The 14589-nt window shown below is 40.2% G+C and overlaps 1 protein-coding gene across 2 annotated transcripts in view; it reads left to right on the forward strand.

Annotated features, from left to right (window-relative positions):
* Positions 1–14320, forward strand: part of LOC142580123 (protein O-mannosyl-transferase Tmtc3-like) — an 870647-nt gene extending 856327 nt beyond the window's left edge. For both annotated transcript variants that reach the window (XM_075690944.1, XM_075690942.1), the window contains one exon: positions 4721–14320. In XM_075690944.1, the coding sequence (XP_075547059.1) occupies positions 4721–4838 (118 nt within the window). In that variant the 3' untranslated portion in view covers positions 4839–14320. The remainder of the gene's footprint in view (positions 1–4720) is intronic.
* The last annotated feature ends 269 nt before the right edge of the window (positions 14321–14589 follow it).

A 14589-nucleotide genomic window follows, 5' to 3' on the forward strand; every position in this document is an offset into this window, starting at 1 on the left:
GGCCAAAGCTTCCCATTGTATTCACCGTAAGGGTGCCAGAACAGTGCTTCTGTACAAATATGGGCTGCAGGCAACCACCGTGAATCAACAGCGCAAATGCCAGCAAAAATTGTTGACCTACACAATATCATTTATTCCACTATTCACGGCTATTTTATTTTGTCACAAAATGATGATCTTGCCTCATCATGCCCTGCCTATTTGTTGTCTTTTTAACCTTGACTTGATCGCATTTTATCCTCTTTTTGTTGTCTCTTCTTATGTGGCGTCACAGTTTGTATGCGAGTTTTGCATTTACGACCATATAGTTGGGCTTTAACGTCCACTTAATTGTGAGTAGTATTGTATGGGCATAAGGTAGTCTTTGTTTCTTCCTTTACTGTCACTGCAGTAGTTTTGTATGCATGTATATCTATTTTTGTATTATTTATATTTGCTACAAATGATGAAATTCTCATATATGCTCCAAGTTACGTGCACCACTATTATTGTGTGTGCACAATTTGCCGCCTGTCATCACCCCCTGCCTTTGCCACCTCGGTTGAAGAGGGTGGAAATTCTATCAAAATATTTCTTGTTTTTACTCCTGCCTTCTATGTCAATATGTATATGCTGGTGGAAATTATTATTATTATCATTATTGTTGTTGCTGTTGTTATTATTTTAACAAGCACAGGGGGAAAACACATTGAAAGACAGAGGAGCAAAGTGCTTACTGCCAGCGCCTGTTCGCGTGCTGCCTGCTGTAGCAGAAGACACATGGGCGCAGTTCTGCAGTCCCTTTCTGCTTAGTACCGATTATCAGCACAAAGTGGTTGGGTTGTGGAAATGCCAGCGACACTGCTGTGCATACTCCGCCCGCATGATGAAGTGGAGGGGACTACTGGTGAATCAAGTTGATCGTATACGGAACTGCTGTAGATTCCCAGCTGGCATGTTCCATGACCAGCACCGCTCTATTGGATGTTTTTTTCCATATTGTACAATGAACTCTTTCTTTCTTTATTCATTTATTCAAGATATTCCTTACAGAAATGCCTAGGGGGACGCGACAAAAGGCACTGAACGTGCCTGACTGGGCCTCGCCACCCTTGTCAGCTGCGGTCACACAAGCACATAAATTAATAACAAAAGGTATAGAATACAATAGCCGCAATTTGAAACACGGTAAAACTTAAACATCAATAAGTGTTCTTCATTTTTTTTGTTACATCAATAACATAAATACAGATACAATCAGATACATTGTACAGGTATGTCGAAACAACAGTCATACGAGTGCAGAAAATATATCGCACTTTCACAATGAGAAGCCAAGACACAGAGTAAGCGGAAATCAACTGGGATCAGTCCGGCACGATTTTTAGTCTGTGTTAAGAAAAACATTTCTGAGCATTTTTCTGAAAATGTACACTGAGGTAGCTGTAATGAGTGCTTCAGCTATTTCCGGATATTCGTTTAGAAGGTCTGGTATCATAGAACTTTGTTTTTGATAGCCATATTTTGTACAAGAATGTGGCGTGGGTATTAAATTCTTTCATAGGCAGTACGGACCAGGTTTCACTTGATATTTGGTTTGGATAGGTGTTGTTTGGTGCTGATGCAATATTTCTAGGGCCAGTTTATATTTATACAATTTATGAATAGGCAGTATTTTATTTGATTTAAAAAAGGGTGTAGTGCCTTCAGAAAGTTCTAAATTTCCGATTGCACGCACCGCTCGCTTTTGCAAGAAAAAAAGACCATCTAGGTTGGTCTCAGTCGTTGTCGACCATACTAAGAAACAGTAACATAACCGGGAGTGAATAAGCGCGTAGTATATCTGCCTTTTCACCGCAGACAGGATATAATATCTTACTTTATTTAAGATTGCAACAGCTCTCCCTAGCTCACTTCGGAGCTTGTCAACGTGAGGCGTCCATGAGAGGTTTTCTTGAAATGTCACCCCCAAAAATCTAACTGATACAGATTGTTCAGTGATAATGTTCTGAAATTTTAAATCCAAGTTTACAGTCGGGTGGTTTCCTCGCGGCCGGAAGAGTAAGCATTTCGTTTTACTGATGTTTAATTGAAGCCTATTAGATTGAAGCCACAAATCCAGACCTGTTAGCCATTCTTTAGCTCGATGAAATACCTCTCTTCAATGAGCACCTGAGAAGAATACATTCGTATTGTCTGCATATAAAATTAACTTTGTGTTTTTGTTATTGTTTACAATATCGTTAATGTATAATAAAAATAATGTTGGTCCTAGTAATGATCCCTGTGGTACGCCAAATTTTACAAATTTTAAGTCCGAGTTTACGCCATTTATGCATGTGGATTGAGCTCTCGAAGTTAAGTAGCTTTTTATTAAAGACCAAGCTTTGCCGCGTACTCCATACGATGGCAATTTCTTTAAGAGCACATCGTGTTGGACACAGTCGAAAGCCTTTCTAAAATCTAGAAATATTCCCAGGGTAACTATTTTCCTTTCGATGTTGTCTAGTATGTGCTCCTTTATTTCAAGAAGTGCACTTTCAGACGACTTGTTTTCCCTGAACCCGAATTGTTTGCTTACTATTATATTGTTTGCCGTCAGAAAGCCAGAAAGTCTTTTATGTATTATGTTCTCCGCTATCTTTGCAAAGATAGGAAGCACGGATATTGGTCTGTAATTGTTCTTGTCTTTAACAGAACCACCTTTATGTATTGTGGCCACACGGGCTAGCTTCAGTGCGTCTGGGAACACTGCGGTTGAAAGAATAAGGTTTAGAATGCGCATAAGCGGGATGCTTACCATCGGCGCGACAGCTTTCAGTGGTCTAGCTTTAATATCGTCAGCTCCAGCGGCGCAATCGTTTTTCAAAGCCAATATGACATCAGTCATCTCATATTGATCAGTGGGTGACATAAATATAGTATTTTGACAGTGTGTTTTCACAAAATGTTCACAAGGCATTTTGGCGCGGTCATCTGCCGAAGCACCCACCTTAATAAAGTCTTCGTTAAACAAGTTTGCGACCTCGATGTCACTCATGGACTCACTTTCATACAAAACACGTTTTGGCAAAATTGTCTTTCCTATAGTGTCCCGGATCGCTTTCCATACAAGATAAGAATTTACCACAATTTCAGACAATTTTTTCATGTAGAATTCTAGTTTTGCTTCTTTGATATCAGCACTTAATTTGTTCCTCACTTTCTTAAATATTTGAAGATCACATTCACATCTTGTGTCTAAGAACTTCTCGAAAAGTCTCTGCCTGTGTTTAATTCTGGTGTATAATGGATATGATATCCAAGGTTTTCTTGTTTTTTTGTGTTTTTCAGGAGCTTTTAACGAAAAGGAGGCATTGTAGGCAGAAGTAAAACACTTCAGAAAGACATTATAACCAACATTTGGATCGTTTTCTTTTATGACACTATCCCATTTCTGTTGTTCCACGAGTTCTTTAAACCTTAACATGTTTTGTTCCGAGTAGGCTCTAACCAGTGTTTCTTTTTCTAATGTACGCTTTTGTTTCGATGGTATTAGACAATAAATTGGTAGATGATCGGTAAGGCCACAAGTGATTACACCTCACTTCACTTCATCAGGGCAAAAGCTTGTAATGCACAGGTCTAATATCGTTTCAGTACTTGAGGTGACACGGGTAGGCTCGTTAATTACATTTGAACAACCATATGATTCGAAAAGTTCTCTGAAATGCAAGAAGGTAGCATTATTTTCAGAAGCATCTATATTAAAGTCGCCGACAAAAACACATTCACGGTTGATTTCAATACCACACACAAATACTCCTTCTGCAAATTGCATAAATTCACTTATACACTCAGATGGCGGTCGGTACACGGCAGCAAGAACTATGTTATAGCAGTGAATAAAAGCACACTCAAAATTTTCGTTCACAATAATATAATTTGGTGGAATTTGGTTTGGCAGATCCGAACGAACATACAGGGCAACGCCACCTCCACGCTTCAATGAACGACAGGCTGACACACAGTCATATCCAGGTAGTAAAAAACAATCATACGGTGTGAACCATGTCTCACTGAAGCAAATGAAATCGAATTTATGGTTTAGGCTAGATAGAAAATTTTTCAGTCCCCATTGGTCCAACAGGAAACAAAAAAAGCAACAAATATTTATCCTTATCGGATCCTATTCGTATCAGTACTGACGTATTTGTCAAAAGCAATCACCTCTTGAACTCTATTGGTGTCAGTAAAAGGCTTGGTCCAAGAGGCAGCAAATAGATTATGCCTGTTGGTGCCAATACAATCTCTGTTGGTCCAATAGATGCCGTATAGACATCCTCTATTGGACTCTATTGGTACCGATGGAATTAAAATAAATCCCATAGAGTTCCAATACATTACTAATACAACCTATAGGACTACTCTATTGAACCAACAAAAAATACTTTTAGCATTTTTGCTAGGTTTCTGATTTTGAGGTGTTATTTGGTGCATAGACATAACATCTGACAGGTCATTTTCTTTCACTTTGGGGGCCAAATAACCACATGGTCTTCTAGCCTTCTTGTGTTGTCATGTTGACTCACTTATTCTTTTTGTACCAAAAGTATGATTATTTGCGTGTCGCAATTTGTGTAAGTTACGGGAACCCTTATAAAGGCATCAAATAGGTTGCTTGTGCTACAAATGTGTGCCGTATACACACGACCTGTGATGAGTGCCTTGCCTCAAAAGTGCTTTTTATTCACTGCCTTAGGTATCGAGAGCACTTGAGGGAAGCAGGGGCGCCTGTGCATTCTGCATCCTCGAGTGAGCCACCCATGACGTCATCATCTTCGAAGCATGCAGCACAGAGTGCCAGCAAAGCAACATGAAACCCATGAGCAGCATTGTTTGTGCCAAATGTCAGTGCAACTGCATACAGAAAGCTGTTTTTACAGGAGCCGGCAGATGAACTGTCAAATTTGGTGCATTCTTTGTATTGTGGTAGTGGAAGTGCAGATGTTTGTTTCATGGCATTTTATTGCATATACAAAATGTGTAAATTGAAGCGCCAGGTATGCATGCTGAAGCAAAACCCAACATGTGCTTTGTTTGGCCATTTGGGTGAGTTTGTGCAGCTAATTGCATAATTCCATTTTATTTTGGCACACAAGGCAAGCAGTGCACGTGAACATAGTGTGAGGCTACATGTATTGTGAAAAGCCACGTTTCAACAAAATGTGAGTGCAAATTAGGCAGTTAGAAAAATCATGTATGCCTAATGCTCCTGTTTACTGTAGTCACGAACAAACCATAAGTCCTCCATTTATATATGTGGCAATGGCATAATTGACTTGGAGTGGCACTAGCTGTGATTAGCACCTACAAGGGCTCACTGGCCTTATAAAATGGTTCAGAATCGTGTGTGCCTGACATGTCTTTAGCCATTGCAGAGATGTTGGCCTGACCAAACTGTATGTAGCAGAAGTGATTAGTATATGTGAGACATTGTTATGGCAGGAAAATAAGATCGCAATGGCTGTTGTGGTTTGAAGGTGAGAAATGTGCATGAAGCTGAGGCTCTCCGAATCGAAGGTGATGGCCTTCATGTTGGCTATGAGGTAACATATATAGTGAAAGAAGAGCTCTGGGAAATCCATCCACGCATTCATGTTGTTTATATATAGTTCTTGGTTGTAATGAGGGACACACCATACACTATACCTTTTTTTTTTCTTGTAAATTAACCGACCTGTTTCAGCATAACAACTTGCACTATACACATATATATATCAACGTTAGCAAGAGCAGTTAGAACATATCAGTAGGAAACTTATGAGGTAACTTATGGTTTCACAGATTATTGTGCATGATCATGATAATTGAAGAGAGGAGTGAAAATAGTGAAATGGGGAAATATAAAGCACAGACAGCGCCTGTCGACAAGGCAGGCACTTTGGTTTGTCTTGTACAGTGTAAAATATCCATAAATTATGGCAGCTAAGCTATGCGCATTATATTTTTGGGAAGTCAGCATGTACACCACACATTAGCTGCAGGAGATGAAATGTGTAGGCACAAAGCAAGTCCTATCTACACATTTGCTGCTTGTTAGTAGCATAATGTACATATGTGTTCAAAGAGAGACTTTTGCGCCGTACCATAGGATTGTTTGTGACCACAGTTGCCACTGTACAGAGACTGTGCAGCTAGCGTCTCTTTAGAACACGCAAGTAAAAAGCTGACTCTAAATGCATGTACTTGAAGAGATGTATTTATGCACATGTAGAACCGTTCACTGTGTGAGGAGTCGAGAGTAATTCAGCGAAATGAAATAAACTCCTTCTGCTAGCAGTGTCTACACTTGGGACCACATTGCGGCTGACTGACTGGGGAAGTTTGTAACAGTTCATATGTGGTGGTGTCGTGCTGTAAAAAATTAATTAGGGATTGTTATTTAGCAAATTTATTTCTTAGTGCAGGAACTCAGATTTTCTCCAGTTCTATGTTTGTTGAAGTTGGCTGCCTAGCATGACATATCACTCACAGCAATTTCCTTTGTTTGCAGAACTTCAGAATTATATCAGTACCATGTTTACCATATCATTTCTTAACCTTGCATCCACACATCAGGAATAGCCACAATGAACTTTTCAAATTTCTCTAAAGAATAGATTATGTGGAAAGGTTGGTCTCACTTTCCCATACTTATTTTTTATTACTTTAGTGCTCGGATATCAATTTTGTACATACACTGTGCGTTCTCTGCATCTTTCTCACTGGATATTTTAGGCTTTACTTCACATAGTTTCCAGCTTTTATTTTAAATACGCAACTCACAGTGATTGCGCAGTTACTGATATGACTTGCTTAACACGTAGGCTTTGTCTCTATTGTTTAATATGTGAGAAACATATTGTAGATGATTTCATGCTGTTTGAACTATTTCAACACGATAGCGTTAAAGGCCCCGTGTGGCACAAAATTGGGTGTTGGCGCCAGCAGCGATGTCCGTATGAAAAAAATCATCCCGAACCACGCATCCCAATCCATGCAGGCTCTCTGCGTGGCGCATGGGCGTTACTGAACTAATTGAATTTCTCAATGTAAAATGCGTCAGAAAATTCATAAATTACAACTTATGCAAAACCTACAGACATGACAGCATCAAGTTGTAATTTGAATATACAAGAAAACATGATTCTGCTACGTGGGATCTCAAACTGAAACCCCTTTTCCAGTTGCCGTTTGAGGTATAACTTCATAGGAGCAGCAGTCCCTGCTCGATTTCTTGCAACACCATCCAGATGGCCTGCGCGGCAGCATCCACCGTAGGGGGGAAAACATGAAAAGAAACAGAAAGCTCGCCTTTGATGTGCCACCACTGCTTCCAGGAAAACACTACGCTTGTATAGTTACCCGGAAGCATGATCGAACCCAGAATGGTTATTCTTGTGCTGCTCTTGCACCTTTGGTATGCACGAAAAAAGTTGAGGTTAGATGTGGATCGTTTCTCTCCTTCGTCTTCATTCAATTTTTGTGACATTTAGGTTCCTAACAGTAAATTGTACATTTGTTTGGGACTGCATTTTCTACTGAGTACAGTTATCTATATAAAAAATGTGTTTTCAGCTACTCATAGCTGGACCTTTGCTGTGGAAACTATAATCCACAAAAAAACGCCATGTCTTTGTCTAAGAAGCAGTAAGGGAGCTACTGAAGACAGTTGCCTGTTGGGTTGAAGCTGAGTGAGTGGTACCTCAGTGTTGTATGATACAAAAAAATGTCGATGCGTTTTTCTTGTAGCTTCAACATTCCATGCAGAAGCAGTGCAATTTCCTTGAGTATTATGCATGAACTTAATTTTGTCTGCTGCCGGTACATTTAGCGGAATGAATCATGTTCTATTGTGCTGTGTTTTGGCTGCTCACTTTCTTAAGCTTACTACGTTTACATGTGATATGTACTCCTGCCCACAAATTTGTTTCGAATATGACAAGGCTAACTACTTTTCACTGTAGCTTATTTGGTTTTTGAAGAGTTGTAAAATATAAGTGCCTCAAAAATTTTTAATCACTGATATTCAGCAATTTTTATAAAATACTTGAGATTCGAAATCGAAATTCCAGTTCAAGGAGTTGGGAGAAATTATACTTCTCTCTCAAATGCAGCGCATTTCATTCAAATTGATTCAGGGGTTGTCTGATGAGAGCACTTGTGCTTTTCACATATATTCCAGAAGGAAGTCAAAGTCACTCGTGAGATAAAGCTTCTATTTAAGACGTGCACTGCATAGGATTCATGTACAAGTGCGAAATCCTTAGTGGCAGGCTTATTAGGTGGCAAGTCATCTTTGCACTTCTCCCAGTCCCTAAGCTTTTGTGGACAGGTCTACCTGCTCATGAGTGGGAGAGGGGTCTAGAATACTAGCTACCAGATGCATATGGCATGTAAATGACTTGTTTCTAACATGCCCACATATTCTGCAAATAACAGTTCATATTCGTTGCATATGCATGAAGATTTATCGGGACAACACCCTGTAATGCACCTGTAATATATGATACACAGCTCCAAATTTTGGTATCTCTGAATAAGCACCAAATAATGGTCACAGCTTAATGTGTGCTCTGACAAAATAATGTTGCACTTACTTAGGCTCTTCGCATATGTTCTTTTACTTATTTATTTTTCTCGGGGAAGGGAAGAAAATATAATATGGAAATTGCTTTTGGCAAATGCCCAAATGCTGGCTTTGTAGCTTGGTTTCAAAGGCAGAAAAGAAGTTGCAACAACAAATTTAGCAATCTAAAAACTTGGTCATGTTCATCTTTTATGGGACCATAGAAAGAGATCATAAGAGCCAGAAAAAGAATAAATAAAAAGATGAAATAGATATTAGCAAGGTGAAAGATTATTTAAGTCTGGACATCTTGGCCCCCATGTGGGAGCCTTGTTCAAAGTGAAGTTCGAGAAAGATGAGCGTGAGGTTAGGTGGCTATTCAAAATGCCAGATCCAAAAATGTTGCCAAAGTTAAAATTAATGGAAATGATATAGTTCTAAACATGGCTAACTTAAATCATTAGGGGTGTTATCTCACGTCTTATCACTGTTATCACTGAGGTTTACATGTTTCTAGCTTTTCGGCACATTTTATGATGTAGCAACTAGCAGGATGACAATGATAATGACTAACACCATGGCATTGGTGGCAGCAGATGCCATGCTGTGGATAGCTTGCATCCATGTAAGCAATACAGACTGCCAATCGAATATACAAGTACAGCACATTTTGCAGATGCAACACATGGGAATACACAAACTAGAAGCACTTTTAAAGAATTCCACTCCATTTTTGTTTTACAATAATAAAAGTAAGCAACAAACATATTCTATTTGTGGTTGTTACAATGCATGCACTCAACATATTCCAATAATTCAATCTTGATTGAGCCATAAAATGGGGTCTAATTATCCAAAGTATAAAATTTAATAAGTTGTTTCAGTAGCATATGTGCATTTGGTATTTTTGAAATAATGGGGGTGCTTTGAGAGTCGGATCAATACAACGCACAACTAACAGAAATGGTGGCATTTCATAGTCCAAGTTTCATAGTTCAAACCTGTGACTTTTAGTTTAACGTTATAATACTCTTGTAAGCATAATTCAAGACATACATTGCCAAAAGTAGCAGTCTCCGTGGTGCTTCATCTTGCAAACCTACGTGCCTTGAAAAAGGTGCAGTTCGCATGGGTAACTTGGTAGTGCAAGGACTGCAGGCTTTAGCACACAGGCGCTTGTGGGTATTAAGGAGCATGCAGCTCACGCAACAGGTGCATTCAGTTAGTCTCGTATAATGGCGTTCCTTTTAGTTTTTCAGGCTAAGCACGTGTGCTCAAAAACGCATGCTTATTTAGACGGCAAAATTTTCTTCATTAGTCAGTTGATCATATGCTATTTATGGCAGAAGTGTGCAATGCTGGGCTAGTTGGTTAGGCATTGCCCATAGAAAGGTGAAAACAGCGCAAGATAGATGGCACGCAGAAGAAAGATACACCGCAGGCGCTGACTAACAACTGAAGGTTTATTGCCGATCAGCAATATAAGAAAAAAAAGGGGGCAGGAAAACAACCAACACGTGGCCTTTGACGTTGGTGAAACAGATGGGGTGAAAGACCAATCAAACTAAAAAACATGCTCAGAAACACGGGCGCTGATTTCTTGTGCACTTTCAAGGTAGCCGATCTGTTTTTACTGAGCTTTAGGGAAGGGTGGCTTGCGCACGCTTCACCTCTTCGGCTGTTCGCAAGGACCCCAGCTGTCAGGCGGCCATATGCACACTTATAGTGTCCCATGACCTGGCACTTTTCAAAGTCCTGAATGCACCCTTACGCATTGGAGTTGTTAGTCGGTGCCTGTGGTGTGTGTTTCTTCTTCGGTGTGTCATCGTTCTTGCGCGGTTTTCACCTTTTTATAGATCTAGCTAGTTATAGTCTTGCATGTCGAGTTGGTTTCTAAAAACTTGTTCTAGGGAATGAATTCAACAGCCTCATTTTTAAAAACAAAGTGAAGCAACATCCTGGTAGTAGCTGTTGAATTGAAGAGCAACACCGAGCTAGTTAAGATACAGTATTCTTTTAAAATGTTATTGTCATTCATTTGGTGGAGGCCCCTTTTTGTAATTTGAACCGGACCCCTACTGCTTGTGTGTCAGCATAAACTCACCGATTGTGGCTGCTTCATCACAAGAGAAATTTGTGATGGCTGGGTCAAGTCTTTAGTGCTGCCTCATAATTGGAAACAGTTTTTCTTTTACTCGTAAACAGCAAACTACACCCGAATAGAACCTATCAAAATCCATGATGTTGCAACAAGCTGGTGCGACAACTTGTGCAGGAACAGCTGGTGCTCCTTTGCATTGCTTCTGGCTCGCCCCTCTCACATTAAAGTGGCTGCTATGATATGGCACATGCATAGTTCTCTAATACAGTTTTACTTAGTATTTCTTTGTGGTGCCTTTTCAAAGGCAAAAATAAGGTGTTAATAGATTTCTTCCAGCCGAAATGTTTTGTTTCTGGCGTGTTTGCTGTGATAGAACTAGAAATACTGTCTAGGACCACCAAACTTGGAAGGTCAGATGGAGCAGCCAGGGTTTCAGTGGGATGTTGCAGGAGCCCAGGATGCCGAAACATTGCTCAAACCCGCGGTTGATTGCTTCCCGTGAACCTCTGTCTCATTCGGATCTCAAGCCTTTGGAGCAGCACAAAGTATGAGGCTGTGTTAACTTCATATCGACAAGCCTGCATAACAAATTATTTCTTGTTTCTATGTGGTAGTTCTGACAGGAGAATTCTTCACATTCTGATTCATTTACGGCATTCGCATGTATGTATTACCTACATCGTTGTTTTGTAAAATGTTCCATGCTGTTACATGATGAATGTGGTGCATGACTGTTTGTTTTGTTGTGCTCATGTTGGCAAGTATTACTGTTGTATACGTTGATGGCTATTACTGCCGCACGACGAAGGCTATTGCATTCCCAATTTTTTTGTCTTTAAGCTTCTGCGCCAGCATAATTTAATGGATCCCCAGCATTGGTCAAAATTTTGTGCACCCATTCTTTCAAATATGAAAAGTTAGTGAATGTTGGAGTATGAAAACTGAGAAAGCTCGGAATTACACCAGCTATACATCTTTTCTATTTCTTTTTTTTTTTTTCAAAGTACATATGGCTTTGGGCAGTGAGGCCTAAGTTTCATTTACTGCTTTATCACTGTGACTTCGCTTCCTGGTTGCCATCAAATCAGAACTAATATTTTAAGGGAAAGGTGGCTGTGAATGGGCAAAAAAATTTTAAGAGCCCCTCATCAAGGTCCCATTTCAAATTTTAGTTATACGCTGAAAGTTCTTCAAGCCTATCTAGGGATTGCTCTGGCAAAAGTATTAGAAGAAGAGATAGATGAAATTGAACACCCTGTTACCCTACCTCTAGGAAGCAAGTGTCACGGTCAACACAGGCACCTTCTCCCTCCGCCTCGAGTAGCATCCACTGGCAACACTCGTTCCTCACCTTCCCCGATAGTGGTGCGGAAACACTGCGTCGGGCTAATGTGTGGCGAGCCCCGCCTCCCATCTTTTTCTTCGCTTCCTTTCTTGCTGTGTGGCCCATTTCCAGTGGCAGCATTGCGCGTTCCACATTGAATGATTGACCAAAGTAATCTATCATGGTGACAGACGTTGCTAGGACAGCATTTACATCACAGCGTTTGTACGTGTTACCTCGACTTTCTGGCTGGGAGCTTTCTCAAGACATGCAGCATTTCATTTAAAATTTCTGCAGTTCCTGTGGCGCACAGCACTGTATTACTTTTCAGACCCGACCCGTGTGTGAAATATATGCTGAGCTTGTCTGTTTAAAATGGCCAAACCTGGTGAGGAGCCCTTTAAAGGCAGCTGATATGAAGAGCACGCATGAGTATTTCTTACGAAAAATGCAGACTACATTGTAGATATGCCTTTGATGCTGGCTTTGTGTGAATCAAGGTCTTGTTTTCCACATGAATGTTGTTGTACAATATATTACATTACTCAACATGTCACAAGCGCTACAAAATATGGCATGCATCCATTACACCGATGGAGCTGAGATATGTATGCATGGAGTGCCGTATGTGCACATACTGCAATTCTGGATTTGTTCTTGAGGAAGGTATGCAATCTATGCTGTAATTAATGAACATGATCATTACAAGGTTTGTGCAATGGTATGCAGTTTCATTCGATCTCTACAGAACAATGGTACTACATACACATTGATATTGCTACTGTTTATTGCGATAATCCCGAGTAACAGCAATGCATTTTCTGATTGGTGTACAAGCTTCTGTGCTCATGCAGTATGAACTTTTTTTGGATGGTCCCAGAACCATGAAATAATTGCCCCATTTGTTTAATTATCCACTTTCTTGAAACTAATGTCTTCCAGTCCGTAGAGTGGCAAGAGGAAAACCATGTACAGAAAGTAAGCTGGGTGCAGAAGTTGCACAATTTCTGGTCCTTGTTAGAGCTGGTAATTAGAAAACTTCGGAAATATTCTTGCTGATCACCTTTTCTTTGTATTGTTAAATCACTAACTTCATTCTAGTACACTGTGATGTGGGACATAAAAGATTTGTTGCACTTTTAAAAGGTAAATGCTTATCTATTGATAGGATTGGTTTGAGTTATTGTCATCTATGTCAGACCGAAAGTAGTAAATGGGACCAAATACATACATGCTTACAGAAAATGTTCTCATTGTGAGCATCTTGAATAGCTCACTCTTTCTTATGTTTTCCATAAACTTTATTAGATAGCCTTTTCCATATAATAAGTAGTCCTGTCGATGTACGAAGCTCCAACAGCAAAAAAAAAAAAAAATTGCTGCTTCTGTACACTTGTGCATGCACGGGCTTGGCAAAATTTTGCAGGCACATTACTGTGGGCACTAAAAATTAGAGATGGGTTTAGTAGCTCTTGGCTTTGTGTGCTTCGGTCATTAGGAAATACATAGATTGCACAATGCATTTTGAACATAGTGTAAAAACATGTGCATTTGGTACTGGAGTAGACCCAGGGTAGCCTTCAAGGACATGGGGCGCGTCAAAGCATGCAGAGATTGGGGGGGGGGGGGGGGGTGTTAGGGAAGGCTCCCACGCATGCTCAATACTGCCAGCAGGCATGTCTCCTCGGAAAGGGGGTCGAGGTAAGGGTTGGGCCCGCAGGGCCCAGCCCCCTCTATATCCCTTAGTCATTGGTTGGTAACCTAGTGAGACTATACAGTTCAGTTCTCACTGTATAGTTGGCCATAAAGTCAAGTCCACATCCCAGGCGATAATCACATCGCCAGATAATGTTGCTGTTTTTCCGCAAGAAAAACAATAATGTGACTGCAGCCCTACTTTCAGCAGTGCTCTCATGAAACATTTGATTTAACGTTAGTCCTTCATAGGCATGAAAGGTAGTTTGTGCACCTTCTGCTGTGACATATTAATCTCACGTATGCCCACTTTGCTCTTTACTTCACATGAGTAACTGTGTTTTCCGCAGAAGATGCCAGAGAAAATGTGTTATTCAAGTAGCATTTCTGCCCTGTGCGGTGTCGGGAGATGCAGAGGTTGGCAGCTGGTGTGGCTGTAACCCAACAGTTGTCATGAAAACTCATGCATAAGCTTTGCGAAATGTGTTGCTGTTCTTTGTTTCATTTTGTAATCCAAGTAGTCTTCCACAGTGTAGTGCAATTTTCTATCTGTTGCATTTTTAAAATCTCTGGCGACTTACCTAGTGTGTTGATACATCGAGAGTTGGCAATAAATATGTTTTTGATGCAATCTAAGATGAATGCATGTGGTGTTATAGCTAAACCTCTTCTTATTTGTTTTGTAAGGCCAGAAGTGTAATAAGTAATTTTCTGTAAAGGGGAGTGCTAGAATGTCACCGCAAGGTGGCTTCAGAGAAGTTTACAGGAAAGACGTTCACTTGAAACGGATCTGTATTGAAAAATAGTTTCACCACAAGCATTATTAACTGCGTACGTACATCAGGAAGCATGAAAAAGCTTAGGAAAGGGGTAATACTAGAGGTGATATGGTGAATGCAG

This window comes from Dermacentor variabilis, chromosome 4 (assembly GCF_050947875.1).
Source record: "Dermacentor variabilis isolate Ectoservices chromosome 4, ASM5094787v1, whole genome shotgun sequence".
Lineage (NCBI taxonomy): Eukaryota > Metazoa > Arthropoda > Arachnida > Ixodida > Ixodidae > Dermacentor > Dermacentor variabilis.